We start from the raw sequence: 21,416 nt of genomic DNA on the forward strand, positions 1-21,416 counted from the left end.
GTATAATTTATTATTATATAATCATATGATTAATTGATTATGTGATATAATCATATAAATTATAGTGAATATCTGGCCTGGAGAAGCATTTTTGCGACTAAAGAATTGCTCCAGGAGGGTTGCTGTGGCGTATGGTGAATATCTAGGGACAAAAGTTAATCCCTCAACCTACTTCTTTCTCCGTTCAATCTCCTTATCGTATTTTATCTACTGACGCCAAAGTTTCTGAGCTTATAGACCTAATCCTGAGGGAATGGAATGTACCGTTGATTCAGTCCATATTCATTGCGGAGGAAGCCGACATGATCTATAATCTACCCCTTAGCAGGTACAACTAGCAAGATAAATTAATTTGGAGGGCCTCTACATCGGGGACTTTTACAGTCCATAGTGTGTATTACATTGAGAATGACAGGAAATCATTGTCCACAGGGGAAGGGTCTAATTCGATGGTAAAGCGTTTCCATGGAAGGCAATTTGGAGCCTTCCAAGTATCCAACATTGTAAAAGGTTTTTTTTTTTTGTTTTGTGGTGGGCCTGCAGTAATTTTTTGCCCAACGGAGATAACTTACAACGGAGGGGGGTTATTAAGGAGGCAGTGTGCATGTTCTGTAATCAAGAGACAGAAACGGTAAGGCACGTTCTGTGGCATTGTCCTTCAGCGAGGGACGTTTGGGGGGCTTGTGACCGGAAACTCCAGAAATCATAGTGCGGGGGAAATGACTTTTGTGCGGTCTAGGAAGAGCTGTTTCAATGTTGCAGCAATGAAGAGATGGCATTCGTGGCCTCACTTGCACGGAGCATCTGGTTTCGCCGAAATTCTGTAATGCATGGGGGAGCATTTTTCCACCCCAATAAGCTAGTCCAAGAAACGAAAACTTCCATACTACAATTTCAGCAAGCTTAGTGATAAGTGCTAAAATAGTCATATTTTAGCCCCTTAATTTACATATGTTAGGTTCTTAGTTTTGTTACTATTTAATGTTTTGTTTCCTTTTTGTGTTCTATGCCTTTTTATAAGTTTTTGAAGAAAATGAAGCATTTCTGTAAAATTTGGATTTAAAGGGTAATTTTGGAAAAATCTGGAGGTTGAGATCGAGCACATGTAGACTAGGCTTGAGCCCAGGCATGCACTCTAGTGCACATACACCTAGGTTCGAGCGCATTAGTGCTCGAGCACCAGAGAGAAAGGAACAGGCACAGCCGCGTTCGCGTGCACAAGAAGAAGGTTCAAGCGTAGCAACGCTCAAGCGCACACAGCAAGGATCAAGCACAGGCTTGCGCTCGAGCGCACCACACCTGGGATCAAGCTCAATCGTGCGCTAGAGAAAAATCAGATGCAGCCAGACTCCTTTTTCAACCCAAATTTGGTTTTCAAAGTCCTACTTGTACAAGGAAATAAACCTCCGAGTTTACTAGGGTTTCTAGGACTTCTATGTTTTCCTAAGCCTATAAATAAACTTCTAAGCCTCTAGAAAAAAGTGTGGAGAAGCAAACACAAGATCTGGAAAAGAACTAAAGGTTAGATCAAGAAGAGTTTGGGTGTTTCTTCTCTTCCCCTTTTATTTTGTTATGTAGTTTTGTATTTTAATTAGGGCTAGATGAAGCCCTAATCATGTCTCTTTAGGGTTGCAATATTGGCGCCTTTGCTACAATTATCTTTTTGGTTTTTAATTTGATTACTTTCTATTTACTTGAATTCTTCATATGAATGTGTTTGATCATATGTATGTGCTTGGATTTATGTTATTTAAGTCAATTTAGATGACCGAGTTTTGGGCTTAATAAAATGACAAAAGAACCCCATCACAGGTTCTTGGGCTAATCAACATGGGGAACTGGGAGTAAATACCATGCCTTAGGCCTTATGTGGTTATCGATTTTCATAGATTTATGCTTACTTAAAAAACAACTTAGTAGATACCATGTTAAATCTTTTGGGAAGAAAATAATTAGAGTAGATACCATGCCTAGTTCGTTGTTTAGGGAAATCAATAACTTAAGGAGTAGATACAATGCCCTTAGGTTGACAAACATTTGATATCTAGAGATAATTGGAATATTGGCGTATTGTTAATCTTATTTGAGTATGGTTAGCGGTGGATTTCAAAACTCTAATCCTTTTTAGTTTTAGTATTTGTTTGATTTTATTTATTTAGTTCAATTCAATATGTGACAATTGTTTTAAACCTGTTAATTAAATAGGAAATTACTTTTAAGCATAATTTACCAATTGTCGTGAGAATGATCTCGTATTTACCTACTATACTATCGTTTTGATCTTGTGCACTTATGAGTAAAATGTAGCGAATATTTACCTATTAATTTATGTGAGTATTTGTCACAACACTTAGATATCAGAAAGTGTTTTGGGGAACAGGTAGCAACAAACATGTCGGAACAATGGAGTCCTCCACCTTCGGGCATGTTCAAAGTCAATTGGGATGTTGCCCTCAACCCAAGAATGAAACACATGGGCTCTAGGATTGTTGTCCGTGATGAACTGGGAAGGGTTAGTGCGGCTCAGAGCAAAACTTTATTCTCGTTTTAGGAACCAGTGGTCGGGGAAGCGCTGGCGGTGCTACAAGCGGTGGAGTTCAGCTGGGATCTTAGGTTGCACGATACATTCTTGAAGGTGATTCACTCCAAGTTGTTAACATGATTCAAGATGAGGACGACTACGGGAGTCGTTTGGGGCAAATAGGGGCTGACATCAAGGTGGTTCTAAGATCCTTTAGGAGTTGGGAGATAAAGCATGTGAAACAGTTCCAAAACTTTGCAGCCCATGGATTAGCTAAGGAAGCAGTTAGAGAAGATATGGATAAGGTGTGAATGAAAGAAATTCCTCCTTGTATTGTTGATACTAGTTCCTCAGAGTAGGTTGCTCTTTTTGTTTAGAGTTTTATATTCTAGATTTGATTTTGATAATGAAGATCGACTACTTATTTCAAAAAAATAAAAAATAAAAAATTATAGTGATTATATATTAATACTTAAATTATGATTTAATAGTCAATTGATCATGTTATATATATATATATATAAAAGCGGTTAGCGATTAGGGTGGTTAGCGGTTAAGGCGATAATAACTGCTCGCCTTTTCAACCCTAGATGTAAGTGCTTTGAAAAAGTGAATGGTTACCAAAAAAAAAAAATAGTGCCAAATGTGAATCCATTCTCATTCGGCTATTTAAATTTACTTTCTATTTTGGCTATAGAAGCACATATTCTATTTTAGTGATATACTTTTTAAAAGTATTTACATTCCACTCATCAAATTAAAGATTTACTTTTACTATTCTATTTAAATATTATTTTCAAAAAAAAAAATCTTTATTCTAGTAAGGAGAGCGAAATGTCAAACTTTTAATGTTTTTTTTTTTTAAAAAAAAGAAAATAAAAGAAAATTGGGAAAGTATTGTTCATGCTCTCCAAAATTTTCAGCAAAATATATAAGAAGCCAATTAGAGAGCAAAAAAATGTATTCTAATATTTTGGCTATCTAAATTAGAAATTTCTTCGTAATAAGTATTGAATGGGAATGCTAAAGGGCTAAATCTCTCCTCATAGCTTTGTAATTTTATGGGTAAAATGGTTTTCAAAAATAATTCAATCGGTCATAAAACGGACCTCGCTAAATCAAATTTCCCTCTAATTTTTTTTTTCCTCGTGTGTCCGTCAAATTTTTTTGATTGATCGCCTCTCATAGTGGCCCAACAAGATGACCTTTTATTCAAAGGCTTTTTAACGTAAGCATAACTGAAACCCCACGATCCATACTGTAAAGAATTCAAGAACATGGAAAACCAACAGACACACAACATTAACTGTAAATCAAATCAGCGGCAGCATTGAAAAACTACATCACGTGGCTTCAGAAGTCTATTCCTCTTCCCCAAAAGCCTTTCAGACATTTGCGCCTAACATTCTCATAGAAGCACAAGCACAAGCACAAGCACACCCAGGTAGTCTTTCTGTGCTTTCTTCTTCTAATTGCAGTAAAAAGTAAACTGTCATATAATCCTTTTTATATTTTTCTAATGAATGGAGTCTGGTTTGCTTGATTTTTGTGCTGTGCTACAGAACCAGAGAAACTATGGAGAAGCCCACGTACAACGCCGGCGACAATGTAGAGGTATGCGTTTGTTAGTTTGTTCAGAATTTCTGAAAATGTTAATTTTGTTGTATTTGGGTTTTCCTTCAAAGGTTTTTTTTTTTTTTTTTTTTTTTGAGTTTCTTTTCTTCTGTGTGATTTTTCCATTGTTACAACTTTCCTAATTTAACTGTGAAATGGCACCGCCTATTTTTATTATTATGGACTATAGATTGTATGATTTTATCCGAAAAGTCTCAAATTCGAGTAATGCTATAAGTTTTTTTAGAATCCACTTAGAGTCATCTCAAATGGGATGTGACTTTTAAAATTATCATTAAATTTGAGATGTGATTTATTGACTTTTGATTTATTGGTGATTTTAAAAGTCACATCACATTTGAGATGATTCTAAAAAGACTTATAACATTACTCCTCAAATTCGGTGTCTTTGGTTATTACTAATGCGAGAAATATTGCGCAAAAAAGGAAAAAAAATTTAAAAAGAAAGAAAAAGGATATAAATAAGGGAAGTTAAAGAAGGAAAAGAAAAAAGAAATCCTTGAAAATGAAAATTTAAATGAAATAATGAAAATAGATAGTTAAAATAGAGAGATGGATGTGGTGTTTTGGAAAAGTTGATAGCAAAAATAGATACTATGTAATTTTTTAGCTAAAAAGGAGAGTAAATTTGTTAAGCTGAATGTGAATACTTAGAAAATATTTTATAGGCTTATTGCAATTGGTATTTTGAGTGTTGTAAAAAATTTATGTCATCAGCTGAAGTCATGGGGGGTTTTCTTGGTAGATTTCAATTGATGATGGCGTGTTCTAAGTTTACTTTATCAATTCTATGAAGCAGCTTCATGGCTCCAAGAGTTCTCCAATTAATTTCCTGACTTTCGTGACAGATTGTAGCCCCAAACACAAAGGACTCAAATGGGAGTTGCACTACTAATATCATACTAAACCATGACTTCTCTGAAGGGCTGCATTTCTGGCATCCCAACTGCTGTGATGGACTTGTAGTTTCTGCTGAGGCAGCCTACCCAGAAGGAATATCAGAAAATTCACGTGGTAGTTATGCAGTTGTTACAAATCGCATGCAGTTCTGGCAGGGCTTGGAACAAGATATCACAGATAGAGTTTTGCCAGGTTCCACTTATACAGTTTCTGCCTGTGTAGGAGTATCAGGACCTCTTCATGGATCCGTTGATGTCCTGGCAACTTTGAAACTAGAATACCGAGCTCAAGGGACTGGCTTTTGGTTTTTCATGAATACGACAAGGACTAGCTTTTTATCCATTGGAAGGTAATGGACATTGTAATTCAAAACATTGATGGAAAAAGAAACAGCGTGTTAATTAACCACAGTTATGACATACAGGACTTCTGTGTCCAAGGAGAGGTGGGGAAAGTTGGAAGGCACCTTCTCATTGCAACTTATGCTTGACCGGGTTGTGTTTTATTTGGAAGGGCCTTCTCCTGGAATTGATCTCCTTATCAAATCAGCACTGATTACTTGTTCCAACCCAAGTGAGCACGAGGTAATTATACTTTTTAACCCTTTTTTGCTCCTTTGGTTAAAAGGCCGAACACATATAATATTATTGATTGATATAAAGAATAGTTATTAAGATGATTACTTAAGAGGTTTGCAAGTTATTCATTTTTGAAGTAATCTGTCTAAAGCATTTTCCCCCAAAAATCCATTTTGTAAGAAGTTATTACTAATTGATTGTGTGATTTGTCTTCCTCTTGGTTAGGTTTTAGTTTGGTCAAATTCAATAAAATATCTTGTAATTATTTTGTTGTTTAAAATTTTGGGAAGTAGGAGTTAGGTTTTGAGGGGTTTGGGAAGTGTTTCCTGTTTTCCTGTTAGAAGCCTCGTCAGGATGGGCTTGTGACAACACTTGACAAAGTGGTCATTGTTTTCGTGTCACAAACCCCGTTAGGACGGGCATGTAACGGGACTAAACTTGAAAGTTACTGTTTCCTCATCAGAAGGTACGTCAGGACGGGCATGTAACGAGAGGCTACTTTTTCCTCGTCAGAAGGTGCGTTAGGACGGGCATGTAACAAAGTAAAGCTAAACCTACTGTTTTCTCGTCAAGAACCTCGTCAGGACGAGTATGTAATGGGACTAATGTTGGACTCCCTATTTTCTCGTCAGATGGAGCGTCAGGACAGGACATGTGATGGGGATAAGACATTTGCTCTTCCCGTCATGACAACACTCCTTTTCCGGCAAGACGTGGATTTTTCAGATATGAAAATATATGAAGTTTTGTTCATCCCATTTTAACGAGAAATAAGTCCTGTTAGGAAATGAAGAGTAAAATGTCTTCCCTATAAAAGGATTTTCATGTCACTATTCATTGCAAACTTTTTGGGAGAATTTTCTTTGTGCAAGTCTCAAAAGTTCTCTTCGAGCTCTGCGTCTTGGGAGTTGTTTGTTCAAGGGAGGACGTGATAAAACTTCGGACTGTCTTTTGCTCTTGATTGATTTTTGTTCGTTTTCATTTTACTACACAAAGATTGTTGTTTGGTCACTTGGTGAAATAAGTTTACCGAAAGTTCGGTGAGGAGATGCACTCCATGAAGATGGTCAGGATGGTGATAAGTTAGGAGCTTGTTGTTCTTATTAAGGCTAGAGGTCCTCCAAGATTGTGAGTATCGTCTAATCTGTAACTCTGAATCTTCATATAGTGATTTTTCGGGTTTGGCTACCCCGGAGTGATTTTTACCTTTGATTGGTTTAAAGGGTTTTCCACTTCGTAAATAAATTGTGTTGTGTTTTTTATGGTTATTTATTTCTGCTGTGCATGCTTTATTTTATCAAATGGCTTAATTCCATAATGTTTATTTGGTGGTTAGAAGTAGAACACGATCCTTATATTCTTTCACTCTTTAAATTTCCAAGAGTGTGAGCCATGGATGTTTCACTGCTGGAGATGAGAATATCATCCTATACCCCATATTGGAGGATGGCCTGAATAAATGGTCTGGAAGAGGATGTAAGATTGTTTTACCTGATTCTTTGGGAGATGGGAAAATAGTTCCATTGTCTGGAAAGTATTTTGTAGCTGCAACAGAGCGCACACAGAGCTGGAATGGAGTTCAACAGGAGATCACTGGAAGAGTGCAGCCAAAACTTGCTTATGATGTTACTGCTGTTGTTCGGATATTTGGTGACAACGTCACTAATTCTGATGTGCGAGTGACTTTGTGGGTCCAAACACCAGATCTTTGAGAGCAGTATGTAGGCATTGCCAAAGTTAGTTATTTTTTCTCCAATTTTCATTTCAAACGTTTTTTTCCCTTAATTTACCGCCTGATGTGTGTGATTCTTTCACTTTTGAAAAATTTCTCATTGGAAGCTGCTGTTTTTGGTAGTGCCCAGGTAACAGACATGGATTGGGTACGGTTGCAGGGGAAGTTCCTCTTAAATGGTTCCCCATCTAAAGTTGTCATATATATTGAAGGTCCACCTTCGGGTATTGATATTCTTCTCAACAGTTTAATTGTAAAGCATGCAGAGAATATCCCTCCTTCACCTCCACCAGTTATTGAGGTTGGTTGTTTAATTTTTTAGAGTCTGTTTGAGATTGCATTAAGGAGGCTAAAAACTTGTGCCAAAAAAAAAAAATAGATTTGTTTGATAAAAAAACTTTAGAAAGTAGTCTTTTTTTATTGTTACTTTTTATCTAAAAACTCCCAAAACCGCTTCTTGTGAAAATCTTAAAATGAGGGTTTTTTTTTCTCTATTTCTTAATACAATCTCAAATAGGCTTGTGAACTTATTCATATCTGCATCTTGAAGTTAAGTCAAGCATATAAAATTCAAATATTGGTTTTTGTTGTGTAGAATCCAGCCTTTGGAGTTAATATCAATTGAGAACGTCAATCTGAGTGGTGGCACCAATGGGTGGGTTTCCCCTTGGTAATTGTCCTTTGAGTGTTGCTATTGGTTCACCACATGTACTTCCACCAATGGCAAGAGATACCCTGGGACCTTATGAACCTGTGAGTGGTCGCTATATCCTTGTGACCAACGTGCACAGAATTGGATGGGTCCCTCTCAGATGACCACAGATAAATTGAAGCTTTTCTTGACATACCAAGTTTCTGCTTGGGTTCGGATTGGTTTTGGAGCTACTGATCTGCAAAATGTGAATGTTGCACTAAGTGTAGACAACCAGTGGGTTAATGGGGGACAAGTTGAGGTTAATGGTGATAGATGGCATGAAATTGGTGGATTCTGCAGAATTGAGAAGCACCCATCCAAGGTTGTGGTTTATGTTCAAGGTCCTGCTCTAGGTGTCGACTTAATGATTGATGGACTCCAGATTTTCCCTGTTGTGGGTTTACTTGCAACAAACCCAGATGATGCAGAAATTGGAGTATGAAGGAAGAGGTTTTGGTTTGAATGGTGTAGCTTTTGATGAGATTCATTGATTTATGCAGATTAGTAGAAAAATTATTGAGAAGGTTCTGGATGCTTAGGTCTATTTTGGATTATAATTTGGCCGACTGGTTGCTATGGCTTGTGGGGATATAACTTTGATGATGTGTTTCAATGGTTTCTGCAGTTAGATTGAATTTCTGCAGCTGTTATTTGATATGTACATATGTTGCTGTATGTTTGTTAGAGCATTTCCAATGGAAGAGCCATATTTTTATGTAAAATGGCTTCTTAAAACTTACTTTTATCTTGTTTAACTAAGCCATTTTTAAATGTCTCTACATCCGATTAGCTATATTTTTATCTATTCTATTAAAATATTATTAAAAGCAATAAAAGTTTTGGGAAAAAAGAGAACATGTAAGAGGAAAAATGGGAAAAGTTTTGGAAAAAGAGAACATGCAGAAAAAAAGAAGGAAAAGATTTGGGAAAAAAAAGAAAATAGGTGAGAGAAACAATTAAGAAAAAAAAATAGCTTCCATAAAAAGTGCTGTTACATTTAGCTTTTTTTTTAGCTCTTCTAATCAAATATCTATTTTATATTTTCTTTTGGCTAATCTAATATAGGGGTTTTTTAAAACATTTAAAGAGCTATTTTAGATAAAAATGGCATTTAGCTCTTCTATTGGGAATGCTCTTACCGGTGATTTTTGTACAAGTGAATGGTTGCATGGGGATGGGGGCTTATTGGGATAGAAGTTTAGTTTGCCTTTGCTACCATATGTAGTCTCTTTGTGTAAAACTCTACTTTCCAAATTAGGAAAGGCTTTGCCTAAACCTGAATGTCACCATATCCAATATTCCAAACACCTTTCAGTTCAAGAGTTTTTGTGTTTAAACCCTGAATGGCCTAATTACAAGGAGAAGTGCAAGAGAGTCAAACGAATGAATCCAAAAAAATTTTCAAAATGATGTGGCGAGGGTTTTTAAATTAAAAAAATGCAATTCTCTCTTTCTTATTTGCTACTCAAGGTTTGTCACGTCAGTTTAGAAATTTTTTTGGGTTCATTTGTTTGGCTCCCTAGCACTTTCCATCACAAGTGTTGAAACTTTGTTAGGGCCATTTGTGAAACTGACCAAAATGCCATTGCATGCAAGTTTGTACTATTTTGATATTTTCAACAACCTATTTCGTCAAACGACATACCCAACATTAAGCAAACTTAAAAATTACACATATTTGGTTTTGCACATTATAATCACATTCTTGGTCATTTCCTTATATTAATTATTTTAAGCGTTTGCAAAACTCTTATCCGTGATCACGATCTTATTTATTTATTTTATTTGGAAAAATTGCTAATATAGTTGCATTCTCAAAATCATAATCAACAAGTATTTAGAGCACTCAGCTCTGAAGCACAGATCTCACGTAACACGTCAGGGAAATCAGAGCTCCACGTTCTATCCAAAGGTTGAGCCGTTGCCATCTTAGCCACCTTTTGGGTAGCCTGATTTGCTTCTCGTTTCACGTAGGCCATCGTCCAGCTGTTGAAATGTTGGAGAGCAAAACGAACATCTTCCACTAGGTGACCAATGCGGCTCCAGCCTGGATCATCAGCCATTACTGCTTCAAGTACCATCTTCACATCCCCTTCAAGATTGATCCGCAAGAAACCCCTGTCCCTAGCTAATTGAAGAGCCATGCTTGTTGCTAATGCTTCAACTGCTGCTGGGTCAAGTAGACCTATACGCGTAACGCTCATTGCTGCCAACAGCTCACCTTGATGATTCCGGATAACTGGACCCAACCCTGTCCTCCCCATTTCCTTCCTAACCACTGCATTCCAATTCACTGTATAGTAGCCTGGTTAGGGAGGCTTCCACTTACCCACAACCAGATGATCAGCCTACGCGTTAACCCGTGGCGCTCCCTACTAAGCTTGGTGAAACTCCTGAATAGTCGCCCTTGCTTTCATGAGAATATCGTCTAGAGGAGTGAAAGAGCCCTCATTTATGAAGTCATTACGCCTTAGCCAAAGCCTTCTTACTATAACCACAAAAACTTGGAATTCCTCCTCGTCACATTTTTCCAACATTCCTTCTACAACCCACAAGAAGTCTGGGTCATCATAGGAGCTTTTTTGGAATTTACTACATCCCCCACTCCAAACATCCTGTGCGGAAGGACAGTGCCACTGAATATGGCATATGGTTTCCGCTTCAAGGCCACAAAATGGGCAACTCTGATCTGTAATCACCTTTCAACTATACAGTTTAGCTCTAGTAGGTAATAGGTCTTGACAAGCCCTCTAGAAACAAATCTTCTCCACAAGTGGTAGCTGAAGTTTCCATTGAGTTTTCCAAGACCTTGTGATAAGAGAATTCTGATAAGAGCATTCCGGCCCCTATGCGAGTTCCCATTCCTTCTGAATATGGTATGCGCTTTTAACTGAAAACACCCCCATAGCAGTACCCCTCCATATTAGCCTATCCTCCTAGTCTGTGGTGCTGATGGGAATAGCTTGTATCAAAACCCTCTCCTCAGCCGAGAATAGCTGGTCCAATAAACTTTGCTTCCAAGAATATCCCATTTCATCAAATAAGAGGCTTACCGTTGCTGACGAATCAAGCACCGTGGGGTAGATTGAACCCGATAGGTTGAGGGGTTGGGCGACCATCTATCTTCCCATATTCGGGCCGTCTTTCCATTCCCAATTCTCCATACCAACCCCTCCTTAATGAGTGCACATGAACTATGAATGCTCATCCAAGCGAATGAGGGTTTTTTTTTTACAAAGACGCCTCTAGGATCGAGCAGTCCGGAAAATATTTAGCTTTCATAATGCGTGCAACTAGGCTATCTGACATAGTCCACATCCTCCAAACTTGCTTGGTGAGGAGGGCTTTGTTAAAACTAGCAAGATCCTAGAGGCCCATCCCTCCACATGCCTTGGGAACCCCCATTTTGCTCCAACTCAACCATGCAATTTTTCTATCTTTCTCCTTATGGCCCCACCAAAACCTTGTCATAAGGGAATTGAGCTCGGAACACAAAGATTTTGGAAGGAGGAATATACTCATACAATACGAAGGGATAGCTTGGATTACTGCTTTCAAGAGTATTTCCTTCCCAGCCTGGGAAAGGAATCGTAACTTCCAATCTTGAAGTCGTTTCCACACCCTTTCTGTTATACTCTTAAAAGCTTTCACTCTAGAACAACCCACCAGAGCTGGCAATCCCAAATACTTTTCATATCTAGAAGTAGCTAGAATCCCTGCAAATTCAAGAATAGTCTCCTTTTCACCCACAGGAGTATTTCTGCTGAAAAAAATTGAAGTCTTGTTGTTGTTCATTTTTTGCCCCGATGCCTCCTCATAAATTTGTAGAATGGCCGACAAATTACTTCGTTGGGCAAGAGTAGTCCTGCAAAACAACAAATTGTCATCTGCAAAAAATAGATGGCTAATCTTGGGTCCTTTTTTAGAAGTGGGCACCCTAGATAAGAGCTCATCCCTATTCCCCTTGGTCACCATGGAACTCAATGCCTCAGCACATATGAGAAAAAGATAGGGAGAAATAAGATCTCCTTGCCTAAGACCCCTCGTAGGAGTGATATGTCCACAAGGTTCCCTATTGATCAAAATCGCATAATGGACTAAAGAGACACACATCATCACCAAACGGATCCATCTCTCATCAAACCCCATTTTCCTTATCACTGCCTCCAAAAACCACCATTCCACTAGGTTATATGCCTTACTCATGTCTAACTTAACCGCCATAAAACCCTTTTTTCCCCACAAGCCAGTATTCATAGTATGGAGGGTTTCGTAGGCTGCTAAGATATTATTTGTAATTAATCTCCTCGGAATAAAGGCACTTTGTGTTGGGGAAATGATGTGTGGGAGGACCTTTTTAAGCCTATTAGCAAGAACTTTGGAGACTAATTTATACACTACATTACAGAGGCTTATGGGTCAGAATTCAGTCACGCATTCCGGATTATTGGACTTTGGTATAAGTGCAATAAACGTCGAATTCATATTAGAGGGCATAACTCCAGAATTAAGAATGTCAAGTATACCTCTACATACCTCCTCTCCCAAGATTGTTAAGTTCTGTTGAAAGAAACAAGCATTTAATCCATCCGGTCCGGGGGCTTTTAGCAGTGCCATTTGATGTAAAGCAGTACTAATTTCTTCCACAATAAATTCTGCCATCAGGTCCCCATTCATTATGTCTGATACACGGGTCTCTACATGTTGTAGGCATGGGCCTAAGTCCCCTTCACAATGAAAGCCTTTTGCACATCTTTTGTGGAAGTCCCCAACCATCCATTTACATCCTTTATTTTCTCAATACTGTTTTTTCGTCTTCTGGAATTGACACAAGCATGGAAATAATGTGTATTCCTATCCCCATGCTTGAGCCAGTCCACTTTAGCCCTTTGGCGCCACCATAAATCCTCTTTATTCAATTGGACCTGTATTTTGTGTTTCAGTTTTTGGATTTCAGCTTGGCTCCCGTGTCTTCCTACCCCTGTAGCCTGGCTAATTGCTCACGCATACATGGGATAGGCTCACACGTTGGCCCTTGCAACTGTTTTCGCCATTGGACGAGACTCTGGATGCATGCAGAGAGTTTAGTTTCCAAGTGGGTCCATCCTCTATGTTGTGCTATTTCTTGCTCCTAAACCGTGTTGATGACCTCCGTATATCCCTCGTCCAAAGCCCATCCAGCTTCATACCGCGGGCTCTTGCGTATTTTGTTCTGCCAAATGATATTTTTTAGGCTTAATATTAACGGAGCATGGTCCAATGATACAACTGCTTCCACCGACACCATAGCTGCAGGAAAACAAGATCTCCATTCCAAGTTTGCAACACTTCCGTCAAGCCTCTCCTTTATAATTGCCCTTCCTTCCCTACAATTGTTCCAAGTATATTTAGAGCCTCAGTAACCCATATCTAACAGGTGGCACTCCTCCAATATTTGTTGAAAATTTTACATTTGACTCCTTTGTCTCACACTCCTTCCCCATTTTCTGTCCCATTAACAATTTCGTTGAAATCGCCAATACATAACCATGGGAGAGAAGCAATCCGGGCCAAATACTTGAGGAGATCCCACCCCTCGTGTCTTCTAGGAGTCTCGGGATGACCATAAAACCCCGTAAATTTCTAATACAAATCTGCTTTGGGTCCGTTAATAATAGCATTGATATGCCTCTGGCTAAAATTTTGAACTTCCACCTTAGCCCCTTCCCTCCATAGAAGACCCAAGCCTCCACTTCTCCCTACACAATCCACAACAAACATATTGGAGAAGCCCAATTTGATTCGAATTTGTTCCATTTTTTAGCTACGTAGTTTGGTTTCCATTAAGAAAACAAAGTTAAGTTTCTTATCCTTCACCATCCGGCAAAGATCTTGAACTATCTAGAGGCTCCCAAGCCCCCGGTAGTTCCAACTAATGATGATCATTGCGGTCGATGGGGTTGACAAACAGCCTCCGCAAATCCCGATCCATTTGACCCTTCATTCCCTGTAGCTACCTTTCGGCCCTTCTTTGGTTTACCTATGTTTTTCCCATTTCCATCAGCCCCATTATTTTTATTTTCTACTGATTCCTCCAGCCATTCTCTCTCCTTCCGCTTCCATGTCACCATCGCCTTCACTGCTCTTTCAGTACTTTTTTGATCACTGATATTTGCTTGGGCTTCCTTTACATTTTTTTCTATCTCAGCCAAAGTAATCCCGTATACACTCCTCCGGTATAGGTCCATTTGTCCCCACTCCCCTGCTGGCCCATCATGTGCACTGGGCTCCCACGAAAATCTTGTTGTTCCTTAGGCCCCACTCCCCGCTCATATACTTGGCACTTTTCGTGACTTTCATATTACATGCCCATTGAAAGCCCATAGGTTGACTAACTGTTGGAGAATAACTTTCCTTATCTACATGGTTCTCATCATGGAAATTCCCCTATCCATCTACAGGATTCTCGCTAGCATATCTGCTTTCCTCCTGTTTTGATGGTGATTGAAATCTTTCCTGAAATAACTCCTCAACCCCATCGCCGGTAAATGCTCTTCCCTTGCTCCGATCATCTTCCCACCTACTCCCACCAGCTCCTTGCCTTGATCGTCTGTCTGGGGCTGGAGGTTCAGAATAAGTTCGGCCATGCTTCGAGGTGAATCCTCCCTGATTTCGATCAGCTCTCCTAGTTGTGGACGGCGCTTTTAGCCAAGGGCCATATTGTATTGTATCTTTATGGTTTTTCATCTCACTTCTCTTCGAGCACCCCTCTAGACCATGACATATAACTCCACATTGAAAACAGAAAATAGGCAGTTTTTCATATTGAAAAGGTATCCAACTAGATTTCCCTTCCAAATTCATCTTTCGACCATGTGCAATGGGTTTGGCCAGATCAAGAGAGATCTTTACCCGTAGGTACTCCCCCCATCCGACACTACTTGCATTTGTATCAATCGCCTCCACAACTCCAACTGTTGCTCCAATCTTGCGTCCTATCTCTTGCCCCATACATCCCAGTGGTAACTGAAACATACGGACCGAGAAAGAGGCCCTATCAAACTTGATTTTTGCCGGTAGCGTGCGATCGTCATAGTCCTCAACAAGAAAGAGGGTGCCCTCAAAGACCCACGGGCAGCCCTCTATACTCGCTTTTTATCCCTGCCATGTTCAAACTCAATAATAAACAAGTTCATGTTTCCTATTGGTCTCCACCATTGTTGCAAAGTATTCTTAATTGTCTCCTTACTCACATGCCGATTTGCCACTAGCTTCCCAACAACACAATCCCGCCCTCAAGTAGTTACCTCTCGAAAGTTTGTCACCTGAACATCAACCTCCACCTCCTCGTCTTCTACCAGGGAAAAGTTTTCCCACATCCTCGCTAGATCCTCCACCATGCGAATCTACGCTAATGAATTCCTCCACAATCTTCACAAGATGTGGATACTATTCCTTCTCCTCTAGGTTGTCGCTAGAGACAAAACGAAACACCGGTCCCGTTTAGTAAAGTTAAAGACGGGCTTTACTCTATGGCCATTTCTGAAAGAGCCAAGGGTTTTATAGGATAGAAGTCTTCATCTCACTCTCTGTTGCTTAATTTGCTTACCTAATTATGGAGATCACGATCTTATTATAACATGCATAATAACTCCAAAATATCGACTCTTTGCAAATTGAAATTTTAAAAGAACAATTAAATGAAAATTGCATATCATTTTGACCATTATAACCTCTTCATGATTTTGAATTTTTCATCGTTTGGCTATTAAAATGTGGATATTATAACATCATTAAAATCATAATTACACATTAACGATGCATGTAAGTCACACAATCATCCGTTCTACAGATAATTTCGTCTTTGTTCACAACATTAATGGTCAAGCATTTTATGATCGTATAAAATATGTACGTTTCATATTAAAAATGGACATGCTTGAAAACATCGATAAATAGTTTCACATGAGTTTACTCACCTTGGTTGTCAATGTCTTCCTCAAACATACTAGCTCATTGGTCTATGAGATATCCTATCATTAATAGGGTTTACTAAGTTGTGGCTTTAACCCTAGTCCTTAAAACATCATTTTTGAGACTCTGTCTAAATCCCAATCAATAGCCACCCTAGGTTCGATCAATTAGTCGGGAAAGATAGATTTGTACCTAAGTATTGACCAATCAGTGAGTACAACCAGCACAACACACCACAAATGTTTGATCAACGACAAACAATGATAAATCAATACATTGTTCCTCATCTCCTACCTCCAAAAAATCTCATTTTTACCATTAGTATGACCTCGAGTGACTCCAGGGGCAGAACTATGATTTGTGGTGTGGAGGGAACGAATTTTTATTTATTTTTGGATGAGAAGATGGACGAACTTATATAAATACAAAAGCACATAGGTACATATAATCTATTTGTATGTGTGATTGTGTGTATTTATATAAAATAAAAGCATTGAAGTCTTACATTTAATCTCATGGCATCATAAACACACAATAGTATAAATAACTAGCAAAATAAACTAAACATGATCTACAGGGTTCAAGAAAAAGGTACATTTGAGCGTGTATTCTTTTTCCTAACAATCTCCTGAAGCCCCAAATAACAACAATACTAAGAGTCGAGCCAAATAATGGTAACTGATTCTTGATTAAAAGCCAATCCAAAAACCCAAACCATTTAACTTTTCATTTTATATATTCAATCAGAGTCCCAAACGAAATTGAGCTTCTGGTTAGAAACGAATTAGAATATGGAGGGAAACTAAATGAATAGGCTATTTTAGGTTTTTTTTTAAAGTTGAAAGAGGGGTAAAAAAAAAAAAAAAAATTCAAAGGGGACACAAATATTATTTTGGGGGCAAAAAAAAAAAAAAAGAATTAAAATGGGCACAAATATTATTTTTACGGGACACATTTATAAAATGGGTATATTTTAAGCAAATTTGTAAACATTTTGGGGGGACGATGTAGGTCCACTCCTGAGTACCTCTAAGACTCAAAAAGACACTCCCCTTTTCACTCATAACACTGCTTAACACCTAAGGTCCGAACCTTTTTATACCTTAAGCATAAAGTTTCCAACTTTACACACTTACTATTATCCTCTCACCAAAAGCTTTGTTTAGCAGTCCATAGTCACAAATTATAAAGACCAAGGCTCGACTTTAGTCTCATTTAGTCCATTTAAAACACTGTTCACCTTATTTAAACAAAGTTTAAACATTTTCTGGATTTTACACCCATAACTACCCATATCAACACATACATACACACCAACACATACAACAACCCCTGCGAACATAGTAGTGACTTCAAGAATGGAAACATAAGATAAAGTTGAAGAGATTTACCTCTCTCTCTCTCTCTCTCCTGGACATCTCTGAAGCCTCTAGTTGACCAAATGGTTGCTCGGGTTCCCTAAATGCATCTTAAATAGCCAACCTTCTGATGTAAGTTTTTGGACTTATTACAATTGCTTAATGTTTGTCGCCAATCAATTAATGGGGTTTCAATTTAATTTGACATGTTCTAGCACCACACCGATCGATAAGTTACTTTGTATCGATTGATCACTAGGTCTTTTGACGTGTCTTTACCACACCGATCGATTAGTTACTTTTGGGTGATCGATCAATTACTTTTCTTTGAACCTTACAGTGTACAATCACTTAACTGATCGATCACTTTGGTCAATGATCAATCACTAGGGTTTGTCGAGTCAGACTCATCAATCAATCATAACTATTAGTGGATTGGTTCGAGCTAAAATTTTCCCTAAATGTTGTTGTCCGAGCGTATTTTCTTCAATTTCCATGTCATTCTTTATTCTTTATTAATCCTTAAGATCTGATTAAGGTTTTCTTAACCTTATTTTAGAACGGGTATTATAGGATATCTATTACGTGTAGTCATTGTTAGGAAGGGGTCTGTTAGTAAGTATTATTTGTAAAGGTTGTTTAGTGTTTTATTGTTTTATTATTGTTGTGTGGGTAAGACACTTGAGTCAACACTGAGTGTTAATAGGAATAGATTTAAGTATGTGAGTCCTTGAGTTATAGTCCACATTGAAGTTTGTTTCTCGTGGGACTCTTTCATTGTTTTTTGTTATTTAAGTACTGCATTGCTATGGAATAAACATAATCAAGTAAATTATTCAAACTCTGTGTTTGTAAAAGTTGAGAGCACCTCTAATTGTTCATAGGAGGTTTATGATTCCTCGAACATCCTACGTTAGGAGGTCTAAGATTCCTCGAAAATCCTACCATATCAATCTTTCTACTTAGTTCTCATTCCGTTACGTAAGCACGTAACAAAGTGTATGAGGTCTAGGATTCCTCAAAAATCCTATCATATCAATATTTCTACTTAGTTCTCATCCCGTTACATAAGCACGTAATAATATCCTTAAAAGCAGTAAACAAACTATAGTTACCATGTCTACCAAGGAGGTAGAATTTATTGCATGTTATAAAGCCACTACACAAGGATTATGGTTCATAGATTTTATTAGTGGTCTCAAGATTGTCGATTCTATAGTGAGATCAATTAAGATCTTTTACGACAAAACTATTACAATTTTATTTTCTAAGAATAATAAGAGTGGAAGTAGAAGTAAAGATATCGAAATCAAATATCTTAGTGTGAGAAAAAACATTAAGAGATATAAAGTATCTATTGAGCATATAAGTACTAAATTAATGATTACAGATCCCATAACTAAAAATTTACCTATATGGCAGTATAAAATTCATGTGGAGCATATAAGACTCATTAATTTATTTTGTACTTAGTTTCTCTCTAATAGTCTATGGACATGAAGTTTTGTGAACATGTATTGATTTTATCTATTGGGATTAAAATAAAGTTGGACACTAATGGCTTATAGGAAGTCAATTCATAAATTTTAGTGTCCCATAAAGTATTCATTTAAGAAGAATTATACATTGTAATGCATAAAAGAGACAGCTTTCATTATATGTGGCTTTCCCCATGATTCACATGTAGTATTCTTAATGCGAGTGGGAACATTTCATAAATTGTTGGAATAAATAAAGTTATTGTCATATTCAAGTTCCAAACACCACAAAGCAATTCTTGTGTGATAATGAACAAGTGGAAAAATGTTAGAAATCTCCTAATAATTAATGTGTGGCCCGCATGTCGAATACAATTTAATTAGACACAAATTAAGGTGTTTGCTAATTTATTTCTAATAAGAAATTATTTGTTCAATTATAAATTGATTTTATTCCTTGATGGGAGGAATAATTAAAGAAAGTTTTATTGAAGGATCCTTGACTTAGCCTTTAAATACAAAGCATGTATATTCCATTTATAAGAGCACTAGTAGCATTCCCTTTTCCTTAAGTTTAGAAAACAAAACTACTTTTTTCTTTCCTATCCAAATATATTTCACAATAGCTTCTCTTACCTTTCTATATACCATTAAAATATTATTTATTTACAAAATACAAGTTCTATACCTACCATTCAATTTTTTACAAAATCCCAACGCAATCTCCAATAAAAGGCAAAAAGATGAAAAAGGAGAGAAAAAAGATAAATATGTATATTAAAAATAATGTATATGGAATCTATTTTGGTTTCCTACACATTGGGTAGCACTGTAGCATTTCCAATATTTAGGGAAGCTTCTGCATGTGACTTTTTGTGGTGTTTTTTTTTTTTTTTTTGAAATTTTCCTTATATATAGGGAATGAAATGAGTTATAGGGTGTCTGTTGCTAGTGCTCTAAGGCATTTTATTAGATATGGGTGAGAAGGCACCTCTCTATTAAAATATTTCTTCAAGTTTCTGTTGCTGGAATTTTTTGTTTTGTTTGAGCAAATATGTTGGAAGTAATTCTAAAACTTTTTCCACGCGCTGTTATGTACTTACACCTAAATTATGTGAGTTCTTTTTGATGAAGCTCAAAATTGGATTGCCATAGAGTACTAGCAATTGACTCTCTAAATCCCATTCTCTTCCCTAAATATAGGGAATAAAACACCCTTGCAATAGACTCTTTTAATGTTTCCTAAAAATAAGGAAAACTCAAGGAAATCAAGGGTAGCACTTTTGCTTCCCTATCCATTATTTTATTAAAAAAAAAAAAGATTTTTGTTTCATTTCTTTCCAATATCATTTATTTGAAAGAAATTTTAAATGGTAAAGAGAAAATATAAGGGAAACTATTGTGGAGTTTATTTGAATAGGGAAGCGAAAATTAGCTTGATTTCCTAAATTTTAAAAAATATATATATATAAGAAAGCTGCTACTAGTGCTTTTAGCGAAAATAATTATTTTATAGCTAACGTTCATTACAAAAAGAGTCAACCCTTGGTTCTCTCTCTCTCTCTCTCTCTCTCTCTCATGTCTTCCTTCTCTCTTAGAGCATCTCCAGCAGTCCTTGTAAATTAGTTTTTTAGCTAAATTTTGCTACTATGACTTATTTTCTTTCTTTAGCAATCATTGTAAAATAGAACTTTTACTAACAATTGGTACAGTAAACTTTTATATTTGAAAGCTTACTGTAACAACTTGTAAGTAATATTTTATTATATTTTCTCTTTCTTTCTATTATTTTAATATTTTCTCTCTCTCTCTCTCTCTTTATGGGGAAGACAAGGAAGTGATAAAAAAAAATAATATTTATTTAGAGTAGATAGTTAAAATAGATGTTCTGTTGGAGTGTGTAGTAAAAAATTAGTAGCTAAAATGAAAAATAAATTGTAATTTTAGTAGTTAAAATGAAAATCATTGCTGGAGATGCTCTAAAGAGTAAGGCTTTGCCACCTTCTTGTAAGGCTTTTCCTTCACTGATGTTCCTCCCTTTTTTGTTCTCCTTTCCGTTGCCTTCTTTAGTTTTCTCCTTTGTTTTTATTTTTGTTTCCTCCAAATAACACCGTTGCAGCTCAACCTAAACCTTTAGCCCAACGCCTCTTGCATCCGTGATGCTCTCCGCCATAGGCCCACCTCTCCTTGCTAACTATTTCATGGTTTTGTAGAGGTTCACAAATCTGACTTTTTCAAGGCCAAATTTGAAAACCTCCATCAGCCCCGCCATTAGACACGCCCCACCATTGTGCTCCTAGGCCTCCTTGCTTCCTGTTACCCTCTTCCTCCTCACCATCCGGCCACCGTGTATCTCACTTGCTAGCGAATGTCCTCCACTCATCGGCACGTGGGCTCCCCTCTCTATTCTGTGGCATCTCTGGTTCTTTGCTCCACTGCCTCCTCTGCCTTTGTAGCTATTTGAAGGCGTTTTGTTGTATTTCTGTTGTTAAATTTCTGGTGTATTTTTGTATCTCTTAGTTCTTATTTGGTTTGATCCAATGGTGGATATTTTTACAGTCTGCTTT

The 21,416-nt window shown here is 37.4% G+C and overlaps 2 protein-coding genes and 1 pseudogene across 2 annotated transcripts; 1 reads left to right on the forward strand and 2 right to left on the reverse strand.

Annotated features, from left to right (window-relative positions):
- The first annotated feature begins 2,392 nt into the window (after positions 1–2,392).
- LOC132185132 (endo-1,4-beta-xylanase 1-like) lies at positions 2,393–8,502 on the forward strand (annotated as a pseudogene).
- Positions 8,503–9,886: 1,384 nt separating this feature from the next.
- On the reverse strand, positions 9,887–10,324 carry LOC132185133 (uncharacterized). The gene has a single exon (XM_059598947.1). It carries the CDS (start codon positions 10,322–10,324, stop codon positions 9,887–9,889), a length of 438 nt encoding a protein of 145 aa, XP_059454930.1.
- A 111-nt stretch (positions 10,325–10,435) lies between these two features.
- Positions 10,436–12,266, reverse strand: LOC132185134 (uncharacterized). Its single transcript, XM_059598948.1, has 2 exons — positions 11,451–12,266; positions 10,436–10,675 (listed from the first exon to the last, which is right to left on the reverse strand). Exons 1-2 carry the CDS (start codon positions 12,264–12,266, stop codon positions 10,436–10,438), a joined length of 1,056 nt encoding a protein of 351 aa, XP_059454931.1.
- Between the last annotated feature and the right edge of the window lie 9,150 nt (positions 12,267–21,416).

This window comes from Corylus avellana, chromosome ca6 (assembly GCF_901000735.1).
Source record: "Corylus avellana chromosome ca6, CavTom2PMs-1.0".
In the NCBI taxonomy this organism is placed as follows: domain Eukaryota; kingdom Viridiplantae; phylum Streptophyta; class Magnoliopsida; order Fagales; family Betulaceae; genus Corylus; species Corylus avellana.